Source organism: Lissotriton vulgaris, chromosome 1_1, assembly GCF_964263255.1.
Source record: "Lissotriton vulgaris chromosome 1_1, aLisVul1.2, whole genome shotgun sequence".
In the NCBI taxonomy this organism is placed as follows: Eukaryota; Metazoa; Chordata; class Amphibia; order Caudata; family Salamandridae; genus Lissotriton; species Lissotriton vulgaris.
The window spans coordinates 721259226-721279583 of record NC_141685.1 but is presented as its reverse complement, the minus strand read 5'-3'; the positions used below and the strand labels follow the sequence as shown (position 1 = coordinate 721279583).

At 44.2% G+C, this 20358-nt stretch overlaps 1 protein-coding gene across 7 annotated transcripts in view; it reads right to left on the bottom strand.

Moving 5' to 3' along the window:
* LOC147747711 (coagulation factor XIII B chain-like) overlaps positions 1 to 20358 on the bottom strand; it is an 825373-nt gene that overhangs the window by 775486 nt on the left and 29529 nt on the right. For 6 of the 7 annotated variants that reach the window (XM_086955010.1, XM_086955043.1, XM_086955035.1 and 3 more), the window contains exon 1: positions 7361 to 7457. The exons of the other annotated variant lie outside the window; for it this stretch is intronic. In XM_086955010.1, coding sequence (XP_086811136.1) covers positions 7361 to 7418 — 58 coding nt within the window. In that variant the 5' untranslated portion in view covers positions 7419 to 7457. Of the gene's footprint in view, positions 1 to 7360; positions 7458 to 20358 lie in introns of those variants that run through there. 7 annotated transcript variants of the gene reach the window in all.

Below are 20358 nucleotides of genomic sequence, written 5' to 3'. Positions count from 1 at the left end.
TCACGGCGGGCAAAGACTAGGCAGAATATTTCTATTCTCCGTTGTTTGGCGGCGGTGAATACCTCAAACGAACCAATACCGAATAATCGGCCAATCAAAAAATCCAGTGGGGAGAATAAGTGGGCACGAAAAGTTATCGTTGCCCACTCTTTCTCTACCTGCAAAGCGAGACCTTGTTCTTCCCTGTTTGCAGACAAAGAATCTCCAGACAATAATCCACGAACGACAGTTCGGGAAACAGTGGGGGAGGAAGATAGGCACGACGGATTACAATGGGGACAAAAGTCTGCGTTACCTATCCTTCACTGCTTGCAAAGAGAGAGCCTGTTGTTTTCTCCGTTTGCAGACAGCGAATCTCCAGAGGGTTTCAACAAAGCGTAATACTAGTATTATCCAAAACAATTATTTCACAATTTGTCGCATTTACGCGACCTTACCCGGACCGGACCGTGTGGGCAGTTCTTCGCCTTCCTCCCTCCAGCGCCCGATCGTTCTCTTACTCCATGATTTTACCGCAGCAGTCCTGTGGGATTCCAGTCAGGACAGTAGGTCACTCAAGAGAGGTCCGTTCAGAATTGGCGAAGTTCTTTTGATCGGCAGCCGGGCTAGGGCCCTCTCAAGGCAGGTATACTCCGATTATTTTAGATGTTCGCTTCTTCGTCTGGATCTCTCTTACCGAACCTTATGTCACTGATGGACCCCGCGTTGGGACGCCAATTGTAGAAAACGAGCCCGCATTGCTATCGATGCCCAGGCTGCTGGCGCAAGACGCCTCTTAGTTCCCATTCTGAATAGTTATCAAATAAAGAGACGGGCGCTGGATGCAGGAATCAAGAACAGAGTTTAATTCTCATGAGGAGAGCCAGTCATTTCAGACACGAAACAAGGTGTCATCGGGAGGTGCTCTAACAAGTGAGCTGAGACTCAACCTTTTATACCTTACAAAACACTTGGCATTACAGTCACAGCATTGTGAAACGAAGGAAAGATAACCCTATAATCCTCGTGTCAATCCCACCCCACATGTGTTCACAATAGGGACCCTTGACCTGCTGATAAGAGGGGAGGGCAATCACGCAGCTGAGTGTCTCATCAACAGTTTAGGATGTGCGCGCCTAATCATAGCCAGGGGGGTGGGGTGGCCAGGATCAATAGTGGATCCCTTGAAGGGGGGGTGACTTCATACAATAAGGGCAGTAAATGGTATCTCCTGGCTCAGGCGATGGCCTCGGACATGTGTGGTCAGCCGGACTCGGGGGAAGGGGTCATCAAAGGAGTGGTATTCATGCCGCGTGGACAATCGAGCGCGGAGGGAAGGCTCGTCAACAGAGGGGTATTCATGGAAGGAAAGGAGGTGTTGGTCAGGCGCGGCCGTGACTCTCAAGGACAGGGCCTTGCAGAAGAAGAAGGTTTACGACTTGCCCATGTGAGGAGAAGGGAGGGGTAGCCAGGGTGGACACAGGGACAGAGTCACATAGAGAGAGAGAGAGAGATCTTATGACCCGTACATGAGAGAGCGGGGGCAGTCAGGTGCAGCTGGGGAGGGATATGTCAGCTAAGGCGAAGGATGCCTCCTCAAGAGGGAATGGGGGGTTTTGTGTGGGTCAAGCAGGAGGGTTGCCTTTCGTAGCAGGGTCGCGCAGAGGGAGAGGGGTTCATGGTCTATGCATGAGAGAGGGGGTGTAAGATACGCGCAGGAGGGAAGCCGGGGATTCCAATGGGAAAAAAGGCCATGGTGCCTAGTATGGCTGTGCATATGCATATAGGTATGGGCTCTTACTGGCAGAGTGATACGGCCAATAGTTTATGGTATTCATGGTGCTCACAGGGAGAGGAGTGGGAGAAGAAGGGAAATGAGTGCTGTTCATGTACATCAATTTCTTCAATTTCTACAAGTTGGTTTCTAACGTAGGGAAAAGTTTTGTAGGTAAAATACTGATTCCCATGGTGGGAATAGCCCTAACGATTTTAGGGATAATAACTTGTTGCAAATGTCGTAAGCAGAAAAATACATATACAGAGAATAAGAGAGGAAAGAAAAGAAATATTAACAAAATTGAATTAGAAGAGTATAATGGACATTTGTACAAAAAAGTGAAAGATCTTCACATGAAAAATCAGAAGAATATTAACAGAAAGTTTGAGGAAATTGAGTTGGGTGAAGTGTAAAAGTTGGCATCTGTTTCAATAATTAGTGATGATATATAAAATATCATCAAAGAGGGGATTGATGGAGCAAGGTTTCACACGTAAAGTGACTTGCTTGTACTCAGCCTTCTCGAAAATAATATTAATGTACTAACTAACATGTTTTGTCTTATTAATATTGCATTACACAACAGATTAGGCATCTAGGGGAAGCTTGCCAATGTGTTTTACTAACTATAATATGCTTGCACTAAAATGGCTGCTGCTACGCAGGATTTTCTACAGAGCATGCGTCTGTCATGCTCACGTGACATGCTTGGTGGGAAAACTTTTGCTTCTGCACAATAGAACTAAGATGGCTGTTATGTGTCCTAACGTGCAAGAAGCTTGCATCGCTGCTTTGCTAAGCTGTTTGTTTTTGCCTAACTTTTAACGCAATAGTTTAAATAAAATAATAGGAATAGAGTAGAAAGAAGTGGTATACCGTGCATTCATTTATTCTGTGACTCTAAAGCTGTTTCTTTTCTATTTTTACATGTAACGAAATAATGGGCCTAAATCAGGGGTCTCCAACCTTTTCCGTAGTGAGAGCTACTTCTAAACAGTGAAAATAATTGTGAGCTACTAAAGGCAGAGCAACTCGCGAATTGTTGCCAAAGTTCCCCCACGCCCAGCCTATTTGACTAAAGGGCCACTACAGAGATAGAACTATCCATTTAGTGTACTGTATGCAATGCACGACATGAAACCAGAAAACATAACAATAATCCAGGCTTTTCTCTTCAACAAACTGTGTGATCCTGGCATCTGCAGTCACCAGATAAGTAGACTACAGTCATAAGAAAGTATAGGGTCCTGCGGAGCTGTGTAAAGCTACCAGAATACTAAAAAACAATAAATTGCACATCTGTCTCTCATGCCTTGTCATCCAACAAACGGTTCCATCCCATAACACGGTAAATGCACATCGGTGGTCATCACCCCTGACAGGAAATACGTCCCACAAAAGAATTACAACACCATTCCAACTACACACCCTACATGACGTAGCTTTCTGACTATGTAGGTAAGTACTTCAGTGCCCGACAATTATTACATCAGGTCTTGTTTTTCTTTATAATTACACATGACGGCACCTTGAAATGCTTGAGTTCAGGGTGTGCACTGCACAAAACTCTCCCCTGACAGACTATAAAGGAGCTCCATGCAGTAATAAGCTCTGGCACATATATGGTACACATGACTTCCCTCTTAGTTCATTAATATAGCATTGTCATAAGTGACGGTGGGAGTCCATGACTGTTTCATGTTTAAAAACTATCACTCCTAAAAATGCCTCTCAATGCTGTGATATGATTTGATGGTCTGATGAAATGTTGCTCCTTGTTGGAGAAATACAAGTAGGTATTTTTTTAAAGATTCCATTTCTGTATGACTTTGTGTAATTATTTACAAACGTTTAAAATCTGTGCAAGGAAGGGGTCATACGCCTAAGCATGGCTCATGTCTCAACTTTCACTGGTCATTGGCTGCAGAAAATATAGCCACTACAGGGGGTAGGTACTGTTTGCAAATGGGATGAATTTTAAAGTGATGTGTTAAGACTTAAGAGCCTTATGTTCATTATGCCATCAAATGAACACTTCATTTGAAATTCCTCCCATTATTTCATTAAATTAAAGCAGCGTTTTACAGTGATTTTTTTATTTACTAAGGTACGCCTTGCATGTTGTCCCTAGGCACAAAACAAAGCCAGGAAGTTATTTTGCATTTCTCTCATCATTTCACTAAAATGTAATGAAAAAAAATGTAAAATTATGTTTGTGGCCACAGCTGCCAAGTTTTCAGGTTGCTTATGTGTGACATTTCTATGTTTTTCGTATGTGTATGTGTGACATTTAATTTCCAATGAGTGACTGTGAATTACACTATTATGGTTAAAACTAAGGAGTAATATCCAGGCAAACAAATATTTATCACACATTACCCACTTCTGAGACAGGAAACGTTCAGGCAAAAACCTTAACTGATGTAAAACCCCTGAAATGGAAGGTCCCGAGCCAGTGTCTGACCTTAGAACAGAGCAGGCCTCGAAAAATCGTGCAAACATGACCTACCTGCATGTCAAATAACTTCAATTATTTGCTCGGCCTTGAAAGAGGAAAGTATATTTTTTATTTATTGTCACAGTAAAGTAGTTTGGTCATGGTCAGACAAACTAACCGCACAAAAAGCATTGTCCTGTAAACATTAGTAGAAGGGCATGTTCTATTATTTTCTTTAAAAAAAAAATATATATATATATAGGACAAATGAAGGTGGAGAAACTCTCTTTAGTCCTGTTATTAAACACAACTATTTTGTCTAATACGTTTCAAGAGAAGGCTTGCCATATTTGACAGATGATTTGTTTTATCTGTGTGCTAGCTGATCCTAATTATACGACGTTTTATAGATCAATATGCCTCTCTGTGCAATAGTAGACAATTCTATATTTGTCCGCAGGTCAAGCCTAACTCAGAAAGGATTACACATGTAGGCTGCACTTACGGTCAAGGTATTTCAAACGACCTGTCCCAAGACTTGTCATTACATGAACTAAACATCTCACATCCCCATTTAGTTCCCCACAAAGTGCACCCAGATGATTGTTTGTAGGCTTACAAGTAACTTTGTCTTACTCCCGGTGCTTGCTGTGCTGCTCTGCTTGCTTGCGTTTACGGCAGGGGCAGAGGCTCTCTCTCAGAAGGGGGCATGTGCAAGTCGAGTGAAATCATTCCAGGACACTGCTAACTGCAGGTATCAGTCATCCCTCTGTGGCAGTAGTCAATGCTGGTAGTCTGCCGATGGCTTCACGCTAGGCAGAAACTGCAGAGACGTTTCTCTTGACATGGCCTGGGGCTCAGGGGAGTGCGCAGATTGTATGCTGCCTGCAGTGCTGGTTTACGGTGGCTGTAGCGGAGTCTTTTAATGAGGGTTAAGGTCTTTTTTCCCGCCTATTTCCACCAGGCTGAAACTACTGTCTGCCAGGGTGGCCCCAGGAGGACTAAATCCTCTTCCGACGCCTAATCTATGCAGCACCAAAGAGCACAGCTTACTCTGTCCCACGTGGCTGAAAGGTGACATTTAACCCTAGCAGCTGCTGGCACCCGGAACAACAAACTTAAGCTGCTGCCACCAGTGTCTACGTACGCACCCTGTGTGGTCATGAAAGGTAGGCATGCCTTGTCAGAAATAAACGGAAAGGCCGCCCCTCTGAATCTCATGTGGGCCCTGCCGGGTGATGGTCACTCAGGATTGGAGCTTGTTTAGTTATTGCAATGATGCACGCTGTGTCAGGCCACGTGGTACCTTTGAGGCGGAAGCAGGGCAGAGAATCTCAGCTTGATTTAATCACGCCGGGCTGACGGGCTGACGTCACCCACTTTACTAGCACGAAAAAGAGGCCAAAAAAGCCTAAAAATAAACATAATAACAATGATAGAGTACAAAAGCGGGCATCAGGATGCGAGCTACTGGTCGGTTGTTGACGAGCTACCGGTAGCTCGCGATCGACCGGTTGGAGACCCCTGGCCTAAATGCTTTGCTGCACTCCATCTTTGGAGAAACAGTGCCTGTGCGACAAAAGTCCTGAAGCCACTGAAGATGTAGCCTTGAACTCAAGCCAAATCAGACATGGATGGCGGAGAAGACTGAATTCCTCGCCTTGCTAGAGGAAGCTATATTGAACAAAGTTTTAATTATGTTTATTGTTACATTTCACTACCAGGTGGAATAAAAGTACATGGGTAGATAAAGTTATGGGAGGGAACAACTTGAATACATGATTGACAAGTTGCTTCAAGAAAAATATGGTGAGATGGCTACTCCTCGTTCTTGTCCAAAAGAATTGTGAGATTCACACATTTGCAACATTTGGGGGTGGTACACTGACCTGAAAAAAAGTATAACTAGGGTAGGCTTAGCTAGTTAGATTGTCCGACTTGTCCAAATAGCTGACCTGTCACTGACCCAACGCACTCAATAGGTGATCGGGAGCAGAGTTGCTGGTGAAGCACTCTGTCAGAAGATTCGATAACCCAATCAGGGTTTTGGGAAGGAGATTCGATAACCCAATCCGGGTTTTGGGAAGGAGATCGAGGTTCGACTGTTAGCTGCAGAGAGGGTTTACAACGATGAAGTTTTGAACTTTAACTGTGGTGCAAGTCTTAGCCTGTGATGGTCCTGTCCTGATCCAATTTAGTCCGTAACCTGTCCTGATTCTGGCTTGCACCTGTTCTTTCCTGCTGGCACCTGTACTTTGGGATTCTTATTCTTAACTCAGCACGTGGCCGGGGTTGGTCATCACACCGTTCTAGGTAGCTATAAGTGTGGGTTTGTCATTGTACTGTTTTCCCTTTTCTTACCCACCCTCTGTTTTAAATGCTTAATGACATTTTCTCTCCAGTTCATTTTGCAATGTTTATTTTTTTTTAAATCTGCATTATTCTGAAATAGAAGAAGAAGTTAATTTGAGTTCATGTTTATACCTTTTATAAACATTTTACTTAGATAAAGATTTTAAACTTTTCCCGAGTTTGTGGTTATTTATGAAATGCTAAATGTTATTATTGCTACCTATTTTCTCTTTAACTCCCTTGATCCTTTAGGACTATAGGTATCAGTGACTTGGATTGGTAAGAAAAATGTTTTAAAATCCAAATGGTAAAAACCCCAATTGATTGTGTGTAGGTTTACCTGTTTAATGTATATATAGATATATGGGCCCTGGTGAGTATGTTGAGCAGGTGAGTCCGCGCTCTATCAGCACCCATAGCAAAATAACTTATTTTATTTGAAGATTAAATCTCAGCCGACGTTTCTTGTACATAATTATCTGTGTTCACCGATGAAAAATCTGCTTCATACTTTAGACCCTGGATGTTTAGACTGCATTCCGACAGCGCTGGCGAGGATCAGAGGGAGCCGCTCTGTTTAGACAGGGTGAAATCAGCTTTTTTGTAGCTAAAGAACGAAGACCACGAGAAACGAGAACCGCAGGTTCATCTTCTCCCATCTCCCTGCCTTCTACAGTAGACGCTGCCCAATCCCCGGCTCTGTCTTTACAAAGTGTCTTACACAGATGTGCCTCGGCTTTTGTTCGAAGATGCCAGGCCCTGTGTGCAGCACTCCCGCCCATAATCTGAGTCTGCCCAGTACGGCAGCATCTTACCTTGAGCACTGCAGCAGGCCCACAGTACCAGCAGGACGGAGCACCCCAGCGCCTTCATGCTGCAGCCGATCAGACTCGCCCGGTCCTTCCAGCTTCCTCGGCGCTTTGTCAAAAGTGGTTTTAAATACCGCCTGGCATTGGTTTTAATCCGCAATGCAAGCCAAGGTGCTGCAGTTCAGGGGAATTCAGTTGCAACATCCGCGGGCAGAGGTCATGCAAACTTTACTGAGTAGGCGGCTCGAACAGCTGGACCCCGCATTCCTGCGGTGTGCCGCCCCTCCGCCTATTCAAGGCCAATCGATTATTCAATCATTAAAGATGCCTGCTCCACCGAATCTAGTCAGCCCTCTGTGCTTGAAGGATTAAACAAATACTGTGAGCCGGAGCACAAAACATTTCTGACTGGCGCCATTTCATGTCCTTTCTGGTATTTGTGGTATTTTTAAAGCAGCACTTGCTCCAAACACCCTTTAACACTGTAGTATGAAAACAATATTCTGGAGATGCTAATGGATGACAAACAATTCTGCATATTTGCCCTGTGGTATTTTGTTGAGGAAGTAACGCATACTTTGTTTGTGTTGCTGTGTTCTTGTGCTGCTTTATATTTATTTCAAAGTGTTTTTTGTGCAGCTGCAGTTGTTGTGCTTTATTTAGACTATTTGTTGCGATGCACCTGGTTATTTTCTAATTGCGTTGTTATGCTGCTTTGTGTAAGTTGTCTGGGTCAATTTCGAGTGTGAGGGCTACCTTGCCTTCCACGGTTGGCATGGGGCACTCTGCCTGCAAGCAGCTCCTCACCTCCTTGTCTATGGGCTTTCTCAGCCCGCCCTCCATGTAGGCAGCTACCTTGGATGTCACCTTAGATATCATTCTGCTGAGGGCGAATGTAAGAGGTCATCAGGATCGAGCTGGTTTGAGTCAGGGAGGCCTTTATTATCTCACAATGAGTCATTGCCCAGACCAGGGTTGGAGGACGGCTGCCAGGGTCTGCTAAGGTCCCCAACCCCATCAGAAGTATTGGGATTTCAATCTCCCAGATCTGTGGGTGGGGCGGGAAGAGGTCACCCCATCACATATCAGGGGCCTGAGGGTCAGGTTGCAAGGGTTGGGAGTCCATGGACCCCTTTTTAAGGTGTGGAGATCTACCCCCTGATCGTCTGCACACTTTCGTTTATCTGCTGTGGGCACAGCCAACTCACCTGGAAGTACGGGGCTTGGGGCCCCAAAATATCTTCCCTCTGTTGGAGGGGTCTTCAGCACTGCACCTGCAGCTGCATAATCTTCTTCTCCAAGGGGCTACCACCTGCAAGACCACCTGGAATATTGACTCATTCATTACCTGGCAAAATTGTTCATCAATGGGGAGGTAAGTGACACCCTCCTCCTCCATATACTCCTCTGTGTCCTCACACTCTTCCATAAGGACAGTGTGGTATAAGGAGTCAATATTGGCCATGTAAAACCCAACAAATGACTCACTTTCAGAAAGTGTATTAATTAGAGTCTTGTGGGACAGGCTCCCATGTTTATTTGGGCCCAAAAAGCAGCCTGGGACTTTACCCAATATATTATGCATCGAGGAGGCTGTTCTTACCCGCTTGGGAAGGTGTCACTCGCCAGGTGGTGGATCTCTTAGTTGAAAAAACTAAAACTAAATGCTGCCATATTGTTTATTTTATAGTCTTTGTCCGTAATTAACACTGTGGCGGAAACACTTCAACTCACTCAAAGAGAGAAACTGACGAGCCCTGGCCTCCAGGGGGTCGAGGTGTGCTGCATGCTAAACAGGAAATATGCGGCCCCCTTGCGGTCAGCTGACCCCAACGCATATGAGAAACCGGGCTGCTCGCTATGACTTCATGGGAACGAAAAACTTTGTGACAAACACACTCAGGATAAATCAAGACAGTAAAGCACACGCTTATCGATGCTATTCAGCGGGTTTGATCGTTCCCACTCACACAAGAAAAATACGGTCAACGATTATAAAGAATGAAGAATGAAAGGCACTCACCTCCATGCTGGTGGAGCAGCGAAGAGGGAGGGGGATGGAATGCCTGTGCCGGTTTTTGTGTTGATTTGGGGAGTTGTGATTGGAGAGTCCATTTTTGTCTTTTTTTCCCGGGGTCTTATAGGAGTTGTGGTTTGTGTTTGGTGGGCTTATTGTTGTGGGGTTGCTAGAGAGAGTTGGGGGAGGAGGGAGGAGCCTCAACCTCGCCTCTGGGTCCTGACATAGCATTCATGTGGCGGTTACTTCCAATATTATCCTTGGGGTTGTTTTGAATGATATTATATTCACAGGTTATAAATGTGTAAATCAGTTATCAGGCACATCACAAGATATATTTCATTCAAAATTAGAGACTGACTGATCAATAAAATGAAATAGACCCAGTAAACACACAGGAAGGCAAATAGTACTGAATGATTCACAGTTTATTAAAAAGAAGAAAAGAAAACATGTCAACAGAAAAGGCTATGTATACTCTGTGAGGGGAAAGCAGGAGCCCCGTTAGCGATACCCAACTTAGAGTGAGCACACATTATTTTAGTGTTTATAGATTACTGCCCTTTATTTTATGCACTTACTTATACCCTCTCGTGCAAGTGCTTGCGCTTGTGTAGTGGGCTGAGCTGGTATCCTCTGGAGATGGCGTTTTGAGATGCAAAACATTGAAAAGCAGGCAAAATGTGAAATAATGATTTGTCTATTAAATGTTGCAAGATCCAGGGCCTTTGAAACTGCCACGTGATAAATGCTCTGCATTGCCGCGAGGAGGGAAACAGTGGAATGGTGACTCTCCCATCTAAGTATTAAACAATAGCGCTTGTGTGGGAAGGAGTTGGAGAGCTGTAATAAAATCAGGAAGCTAATCCGTTCTCTAAATACCAACGGATTCAGAATGGCTTTGATAACAGACAGTATGATGCAAACAATGGTTTTATCTCATCAAACCTTGGGCAGGGAAGTATGGACAGCTTGAACGTAGAGCAAAGAATTATCAGTCACTGATAGAGGGAGTGGACAACAAATCTTTAATGCCATCTGGATAGGATTAGCTCCGTTCATGCACTCTTGTTTTTTTATCTTGCTTCCTGGTGTCACTTGGTCCTTATATGGGAAAAAATTGGATCAAGTGGATATTGCTATGAAAAACCTAAGTAGTGAAATATTAGGCAATCAGTTGAATGAAGTAGAAAGGAAAGAGCTGAGAGTAACAGTGGATAGGAATCTCCCTGTAGATCCAGATGGAAAAACCAAAGAAAACCATATGTTTAATTCCACTCATATTGGTACAGAAGGAATAATGCAAAATGTACACAAAGGCCTGAAATGTGTGGGTACACAAAATAATACTAAACGTCTAACTTTAGGAACTGTACCAAGTACCTCAAGTACCTCAAATAATTATAAAAGAGTCGATCTAACTAGCAACCGCTTGAGACCTAATGTAGATGTGTTGCGCTTACCCCCTGCCTCATGCCCTTATGTCTTAATCTTGGCTTGTGTCCTGTCCTTAGGGAGGAGCAAAGAGAGACGTGGGTTGATTTGCGTAATAAAGTTACAGCCTGGTTAATAAAACACAAAAGGTTTCACCCTTCGGAAATAAAAGAGACTTTAATGGTTCGTAGAGTGGGATGGGTGGGACAATCATTTAAGGATATAAATGGCGATTGCATTGTAATAAACTTCCGTAGGCCACAGATGGTTCGCTCTCTACTAAATCACTGTGAGCCATCCTGTAGCTTATATACTAGCATCAGTGCACTCCCCTTGGGATACTTCTATAAACCTCCAACTAGGCCTTTTGTGAGCAAACCAACCCCAATTTCCATATTCAATAGGTTTGTGACTATCAGATCTAGATGCCGAGGGCTGACAACTACCCACACTACAACAAGAAATGGTTCCTGTGGATAGTGTACAAGTTCTGGTACCTATTGTTCTTGATGATGGCGAAACTGTTAATTCTGCTGTAGAGGATGCCAACGTAGGCATTGACTGAGGTACCTTAAATGAGGATGCAGGAAGAATTTATAGGAGGGCCAGCCATCAGGATGTAACTTGCTTAGAAAGTAAATGGGAGAAAGCTACAGTAAGTGATTTTTTTAGACGTGCCACTAGCACTCATTTCTGATGAGGATGAGGTAATACCTTAGACTACTTATCCACTCTAGAACAATGGAAGAGATATTTTCAACTTTAGCTATAATTTTAATCCTGTTGGTGACTCTCAGGAAGCCAAAGGAGCTACAAATAAAATGGAAGGAGTATCTAATAAGCAAAGTATGGAGGAAAATCAAACAGAGATAAGACACAATTCCTGGAACATTGCAGGGCTGAAAAGAAACCAAGGGGATGCAGTGTGGCAGGAATACATCAGGCAAAGCAAGATTATTTTATTACAAGAAACATGGGCTCACCTCATAAAGTGAGATTTAAAACATATAGTGTAGCTGCTACTCCTTCGGTTAGAGGGAGGCCCTCAGGTGGTCTCGTTATTTGGGTAAAAGTTACTTTAGGCATTGATATAAGCCAGGTATATTTTCTAACTCAGGATATAGCAGGAGTAAAGATCATAACACCAGATAAAAATGAATTGTACATTATAAATATCTATAACAGACCCAGCCCAGTGAGTAATGAATCTGTGGTTATTGAACAGTAAGACCAACTTGTATGCTCAATTGGGCAATGGTAATTGTGGGGGGTGATTTTAACTGCAAATTTGAACCAGCGGCAGGACTTGAGAATATTTTCAAGGAAGAAGACATGGCCAACAATATTCCCATGTTGGAAAGTAGATCGACCGTACCTTGCACATGTGCTGTTACACAATTGCAAAGACTTGTTTCGGGACATGTACTTCGGGATTGTAATGGTCGACTGCCCTCTGATACCCCGAATGCTGCCACGTTTATTAGGAGTAACTCTAAGAGATATATAGACTACATATTTGTATCTACTGGCCTGTGGCCAATTGTAGATTATTTGACAATCAATGATAGATCTGGGAACGACCATTTTACCCTATGTCTGACACTTGTGGCACATTTCTTCCATCCATTATCTTTGAAAAGTAGAGATATCAATGGTAGTATCATTAAGCCTCTAATTAATAATAACCGCAGAGTGCTAAAATGGCCCTCTATAGGGAGAGATGAGGTGGCTATGAAGCAGATTTACGATATTTTTGTGGAGATTACCACCACCTATGCTAATCTATTGGCCTCAGAGATCCCAATTATATAAATGCATCACATACTGGTAGAAGCTCTGATACCCATATATAGTAGGATTCCCAAAGACTGTAACAAGGGAACAACAGATGAGACTAATCCGGATAACCCCTGGTATAATAAACACTGTAGGGAGGCAAAAAAATAACTTATCCTGGCTACAAAAGCAAACAATGTAGAGGTTTTAAGGGAGAAAAGAAGTAAGTACAAGAAGCTACTAGCCCAAACTAAAAAAATACTGGGAGGACAATATCTGGACTGAACTAATTAGGGCAGCCAAGGCCAAAGATCAGTCGGGCTTTTGGCGACTGATATCTAAAAGTAACAAAACAGGGAGATGTAGCAAGGGCATCTTTCTAGATGCTAAAACATGGGTAAGCCAATTTTCTAGCCTATATGCAGCATCCAAGAGCGAGGCAGAATTCAACCCACAAGATTATGTAACAGGCTCGCCCATAGCACCTCTACACTTTAGCTTGGATGAAACATTGGCTGCAATAGATGCGGTAAAACAGGGGAAGGCACCGGGACCAAATAAGATACCAGGAGATCTATGGAAACATGACAAAGAAGTTTGGGACCCTTATATCAATCTTTTATGTAATTCAGGCGCTGCAGAGGCATCTATTCCAGAATCATGGAAATGGGCTGAAATTACAACTATTTTTAAAAAAGGTAATCGCCAAGACCCTACGCATTTTTGGACGATTAGCTTAATAGATGTTTTACAGAAAATATATGGTTGGCAAATTTTAAATAAATTAAATGATTGGATTGAGGAGAACAACATTTTATCAAAGTTTCAGGCGGGCTTTAGAGCCAAAACCAGCACATTTGACCAGGTCTTTAGATTCCTCTGCATGAGTTGGAAATAAACAATATTTAAAAAGGGACATCTGCATGTTGCCTTCGTGGACCTGAAGGCTGCCTTCAACCTCATCCCTAGAAATCTCCTTTGGCAATCTCTAAAAAATCAAGTGGTACCGGGAGAAATACTCTTGCAAATAATACTACTTCATGAACATAATTTTGCAAGGGTTAGATGGGGTCCAAGGGGAGAACTTACTGAACAAATTCAGGTGAACAGGAGCGTAAGGCAGGGATGTGTGCTGGCACCCACCCTTTTTTCACTATATGTAAATGAAATTCCTGAATACTTATTGCGCTGCGAACATGATTCTCCCAAGTTAGGGGGGGTGCCAGTCCCTGCGCTCTTATTTGCGGACAATACTATTTTAATTTTCCAAATGCCCAAAGGTCAACAATGTTTAATAAACACCTTTGGGGCATACTGTGAATCTAAGGGTCTGGAAATAAGCTCTAACCAGACCCCCCAGGTTATAGCGGCATGGATTCGCAAATTTAGCGGCACAAAAATGGAAATTTAGCGGCACAAATATGGAAATTTAGCGTCAATTTTGCGGCTTTTTATTTGTCCATTTTTCCTACAACACAGATATCTTAGCTTTTTTAGTTGTTTAACAACATGAAGCTATGCATATTTGGTTTAATTACAATGTAGACACTTTGTTTCCCTCGAAAAGCATTCTCTCCCTTCTTGCTGTGAGTTGTGCCGTGTTCCTTGCAGGCGTTTGCACGGCATTTGCACGGATCGGCCGATTTTGCGCTTTTTCAGCAAATCGCGAAATCGCGATAAGCTGGAGGGTCTGGCTAACAAACGTACTCACGGTTGGGAGCAGCCCCCGCCCCCCCCGCAACTGCAGAAAAGGGATCATAAATAGTCTCAAGCCGCTGGTCCATTTTTGGTAGCAAGCAAGGACAGTGCTCCTCCCTGGCGTAGCTTGGGAAAGACACTGATAACGTTAAAGAAAGTTTTGACTTCTATAACACTTTACACTGCCGTTGGAGAAAACGGCATGGGTAACCGACAAAAAAAACTGACACTATCTTACACTATCAGTGGTCACAAGTCTAGGTTCCTGTGTAGGAGTAGACCTCTCAAAGCCTGGGTATCAAAGCTGTAAAGTGCATGAAAAAGCAATGGTTAGTGGACTTAAGAAATACCAGCATGAAGCTGCGCAATCTCTCAGGTGTAAGGTGTGGCAAGTGACTGAGTGCTGCTGTAGAGTGAAGTAGGTCTAAAGTGACAACTCACAGGGCAGAAGAGACAGCTGGCAGCTTAGCGTTCGAAAATGAAAGCTGAAGAAGAATTTGTAGAGCTGTTTGCAGAGAAAACAATATCTTAATGGTTTCTAATATCGATTAACTTGATCTGAAAAAATTATTGTGGTGTTAACGTGCACTTGGTTATTCCTCCAGCTCCTCTCCCTTTCTTTCCTCCTGCAGACCCCCCTCCCCCTTTCACTCTCTCACTCTCCCTCTCTCTTCCTCCCTCCTCCCTCTCTCTCTCTCTCTCCCTCTCCCTGTCTCTCTTCCTTCCTCCCTGTCTCTCTTTCTTTCTCTTCTCTTTCTCTCTCCGTTCCCCATTCAGATGTTCCTTCCTCTAGTTTCTATTCTCTCTCTTCCCCCTCCTCCCTCTCGCCCTGTCTCTTCGTCCCTCCCTGTCTGTCTTTCTTTCTCTTCTCTCTCTCTCCGTTCCCCCTTCAGATGTTCCTTCCTCTAGTTTCTATTCTCTCTGTTACTCCTCCAGCTCCTCTCCACACTCCCTTTCTGTCCTCCTGTAGCCCTCCCTCCCCCCGTTCTCCCTCTCTCTCTCTCTTCCTCCCTCTCGCCCTCTCCCTGTCTCTCTTCCTCCCTCCCTCTCTTTCTTTCTTTTCTCTCTCTCCGTTCCCCCCTTCAGATGTTCCTTCCTCAAGTTTCTATTCTCTCTGTTACTCCTCTAGCACCCCCCTCTCTCTCCGTCTCCCCCTTCAGACGCTCCTTCCTCCATCTTCCAGCAGTCACCGGGCTGGAGCAGTCTCTAGTCCGCGAGGACAGATTCCTGCCACGGCGAGGTTCGCCTCCTGCCGAGAGAGCCCCGTAGCCCCTCCCAGAAAAGGGCCATCAACATTTCATTGTCACGGTGGATTACGGGAGCCGTAATGAGGGGATTAGCGGGGCCCTCGAGTTTTCAGGCCGAGGGCCTCTCCTCCTGTGACCTCACCCTGATGATAGCCGTAGAGTGCGCGGGGCCTAAACTGGAAAAAAACCTCACCGGATCCAACACATCAAACGCCCATTTCATGCATCCGGTTTGTATGGAGTGCCCAAGGATGCGTTAACCCCTTCGCTGCTGGGCCTTTTCCCCTCCTGTGCTGAGCCCTTTTTTGGCTATTTGGGGTAGTGCGCGCTTAGGCCCCTCTAACTTTTTGACCACATAAGCTATCCACGCCAAATTTGCGTCCTTTTCTTCCAACATCATGTGGATTCCAAAGGCGCCCAGGGTTTGTGGATTCCCTTGGAGGGGTCCCAGAAATTAACCAAAATATAGTGATTTTTTTTGTTTTTTTCAGAAAAATGGGAAAAACGGGCTGCAAATGAAAGCCTCTGGGTTTTTCCCTGAAAATGGTATCAAAAAAGGGTTTGTGGGGCTGCAATCTCCGTTTTCTCAGCTTTCAGGGAATGACAGTCTTTTGTCAGGGAACCAACATTTTTCACACAGTTTTGGCATTTTTCTGGGACATAGCCTATTTTTGCTATTTTTAGAGCTTTCCACCTCCTTCCAATTAATGGTAGAAAAGAGTTTGAAAGCAATAATGGATCCTAGAAAGCTGTACATTTTCGGAAAGTAAACAAAATTCTGAATTCAGAAAGGGGTCATTTGTCTAAATCCATGAAGGATTCTTTATCGAAAGTAACAGTTAAATCTTGGAATAATAGAAAATTTGTTGAAAAAAACAGCCTTTTGTCTCAACGTTTTCACCTATAACTTTTTCTAATCTTGACAGCTCTTGGAAAGCAATATACTGTTACATCCGTTAGACCTTCCTGGTTGTGGGGATATATAGGACTTGTAGTTTCACCAAGAACCCAACGAACCCAGATCCAAAAACTGAGCAGCAACTTGCAATGGTTTTTTTTCTTTTACTGGGTATAGAGCACTTTGTCTTAGAAAATGTATACATGGAAAAATCTGTATGAAAGACACCTATGTATTTCTGATTTGGGTACAAAATATAGAGTTCAGAAACAGTATATAATTGCACATTTTCAAAATTGGGAATACCCATACTAGCTTGAGAATTATTGGTCATTTTTCAAAAACATTTTATTTTACACAATGTCTGTCATTGAAAGGGAGAAATGCTAGAAAGCTCATTTGGTAATAACAGTTGATTTACAAATCTGAATTACCCGAAGTCTCCCGATAAAAACGGTACCTCACTTGTGTGGGTCGGCCTTGTGCCTGCGATAGGAAACGGCGCAAAATGCAACGTGGTCACACCTCAATTTTGCAGTTACAAATTGACCCTTTTATGGCAAAGTGCCTACCTGTAGTTTTTGCACCCTAGCTCTGCCGGCACCTAGGGAAACCTAGCAAACCTATACATTTTTGGAAAGTAGACACCCTGGGGAATTCAGGATGGGGTGACTCGACTGCCTACCACCAGGCTTTGTTACCCAGAATCCCTTGCACAGTTTAGAATTTGACAAAAAAAACACATTTTCCTCACATTTCTGTAGTGTAAAGTTCTGGAATCTGCGTGGATCAACAAACTTCTACCCACCCAGCGTTCCCCCAGGTCTCCCGAGAAAAATGGTACCTCACTTGCGTGGGTAGGCATAGTGGCTGCGACACGAAACAGCTCAAAATGCAACGTGGTTGCACTTCAATTTCCCAGTGAAATCTTGTGCTATTTGGACAAAGAGACTACCTTTTGTTTTTGAATCCTAGCTCTGCCAGCACATAGGGAAACCTAGCAAACCTATACATTTTTGAAAACTAGACACCCAGGGGAATTCAGGATGGGGTGACTCGTCTGCCTACCCCCAGGTTTTGTTACCCAGAATCCCTTGCAAAGCTAAAATTATGACAAAAAAAACACATTTTCCTCACATTTCTGTGGTGGAAAGTTCTGGAATCTGCGTGGATTAACAAATTTCCACCAACCCAGCCTTCCCCCAGGTCTCCTGAGAAAAATGATACCTCACTTGCGTGGGTAGGCATAGTGGCTGCAACACGAAACAGCGCAAAACGCAACGCGGTTGCACCTCAATTTCCCAGTGAAATCTTGTGCTATTTGGACAAAGAGACTACCTTTTGTTTTTGAGTCCTAGCTCTGCCAGCACATAGGGAAACCTAGCAAACCTATACATTTTTGAAAACTAGACACCCAGGGGAATTCAGGATGGGGTGACTCGACTGCCTACCCCCAGGTTCTCTTACCCAGAATCCCTTGCAAAGCTAAGAAATTGGAAAAAAAAACACATTTTCCTCACATTTCTGTGGTGGAAAGTTCTGGAATCTGCGTGGATCACCAGATTTCCTCCCACCCAGCGTTCCCCCAGATCTCCCGAGAAAAATGGTATCTCACTTGCGTGGGTAGGCATAGTGGCTGCGACAGGAAACAGCGCAAAACGCAACGTGGTCACAACTCAATTTTTCCGTGAAATTGTGGCCTTTTTGGGCAAAGAGACTACCTTTTGTTTTTGAACCCTAGCTCTGCCGGCACCCAGGGAAACCTAGCAAACCTATATATTTTTGAAAAGTAGACACCCAGGGGAATTCAGGATGGGGTGACTCGACTGCCTACCCCCAGGTTCTCTTACCCAGAATCCCTTGCAAAGCTAAGAAATTGGAAAATAAACACATTTTCCTCACATTTCTGAGGTGGAAAGTTCCGGAATCTGCGTGGATCAACAAATTTCCACCCACCCAGCGTTCCCCCAGGTCTCCTGAGAAAAATGGTATCTCACTTGCGTGGGTAGGCATAGTGGCTGCGACAGGAAACAGCGCAAAACGCAACGTGGTCACAACTCAATTTTTCTGTGAAATTGTGGCCTTTTTGGGCAAAGAGACTACCTTTTGTTTTTGAACCCTAGCTCTGCCGGCACCCAGGGAAACCTAGCAAACCTATATATTTTTAAAAAGTAGACACCCAGGGGAATTCAGGATGGGGTGACTCGACTGCCTACCCCCAGGTTCTCTTACCCAGAATCCCTTGCAAAGCTAAGAAATTGGAAAAAAAAACACATTTTCCTCACATTTCTGTGGTGGAAAGTTCCGGAATCTGCGTGGATCAACAAATTTCCACCCACCCAGCGTTCCCCCAGGTCTCCCGAGAAAAATGGTATCTCACTTGCGTGGGTAGGCATAGTGGCTGCGACAGGAAACAGCGCAAAACGCAACGTGGTCACAACTCAATTTTTCTGTGAAATTGTGGCCTTTTTGGGCAAAGAGACTATCTTTTGTTTTTGAACCCTAGCTCTGCCGGCACCCAGGGAAACCTAGCAAACCTATATATTTTTGAAAAGTAGACACCCAGGGGAATTCAGGATGGGGTGACTCGATTGCCTACCCCCAGGTTCTCTTACCCAGAATCCCTTGCAAAGCTAAGAAATTGGAAAAAAAACACATTTTCCTCACATTTCTGTGGTGGAAAGTTCCGGAATCTGCGTGGATCAACAAATTTCCACCCACCCAGCGTTCCCCCAGGTCTCCCGAGAAAAATGGTATCTCACTTGCGTGGGTAGGCATAGTGGCTGCGACAGGAAACAGCGCAAAACGCAACGTGGTCACAACTCAATTTTTCTGTGAAATTGTGGCCTTTTTGGGCAAAGAGACTATCTTTTGTTTTTGAACCCTAGCTCTGCCGGCACCGAGGGAAACCTAGCAAACCTATATATTTTTGAAAAGTAGACACCCAGGGGAATTCAGGATGGGGTGACTCGACTGCCTACCCCCAGGTTCTCTTACCCAGAATCCCTTGCAAAGCTAAGAAATTGGAAAAAAAACCACATTTTCCTCACATTTCTGTGGTGGAAAGTTCTGGAATCTGCGTGGATCACCAGATTTCCACCCACCCAGCGTTCCCCCAGGTCTCCCGAGAAAAATGGTATCTCACTTGCGTGGGTAGGCATAGTGGCTGCGACAGGAAACAGCGCAAAACGCAACGTGGTCACAACTCAATTTTTCTGTGAAATTGTGGCCTTTTTGGGCAAAGAGACTACCTTTTGTTTTTGAACCCTAGCTCTGCCGGCACCCAGGGAAACCTAGCAAACCTATATATTTTTGAAAAGTAGACACCCAGGGGAATTCAGGATGGGGTGACTCGACTGCCTACCCCCAGGTTCTTTTACCCAGAATCCCTTGCAAAGCTAAGAAATTGGAAAAAAAACACATTTTCCTCACATTTCTGTGGTGGAAAGTTCCGGAATCTGCGTGGATCAACAAATTTCCCCCCACCCAGCGTTCCCCCAGGTCTCCCGAGAAAAATGGTATCTCACTTGCGTGGGTAGGCATAGTGGCTGCGACAGGAAACAGCGCAAAACGCAACGTGGTCACAACTCAATTTTTCTGTGAAATTGTGGCCTTTTTGGGCAAAGAGACTACCTTTTGTTTTTGAACCCTAGCTCTGCCGGCACCCAGGGAAACCTAGCAAACTTATAGATTTTTGAAAAGTAGACAACCAGGGGAATTCAGGATGGGGTGACTCGACTGCCTACCCCCAGGTTCTCTTACCCAGAATCCCTTGCAAAGCTAAGAAATCGGAAAAAAAAACACATTTTCCTCACATTTCTGTGGTGGAAAGTTCCGGAATCTGCGTGGATCAACAAATTTCCACCCACCCAGCGTTCCCCCAGGTCCCCCGAGAAAAATGGTATCTCACTTGCGTGGGTAGGCATAGTGGCTG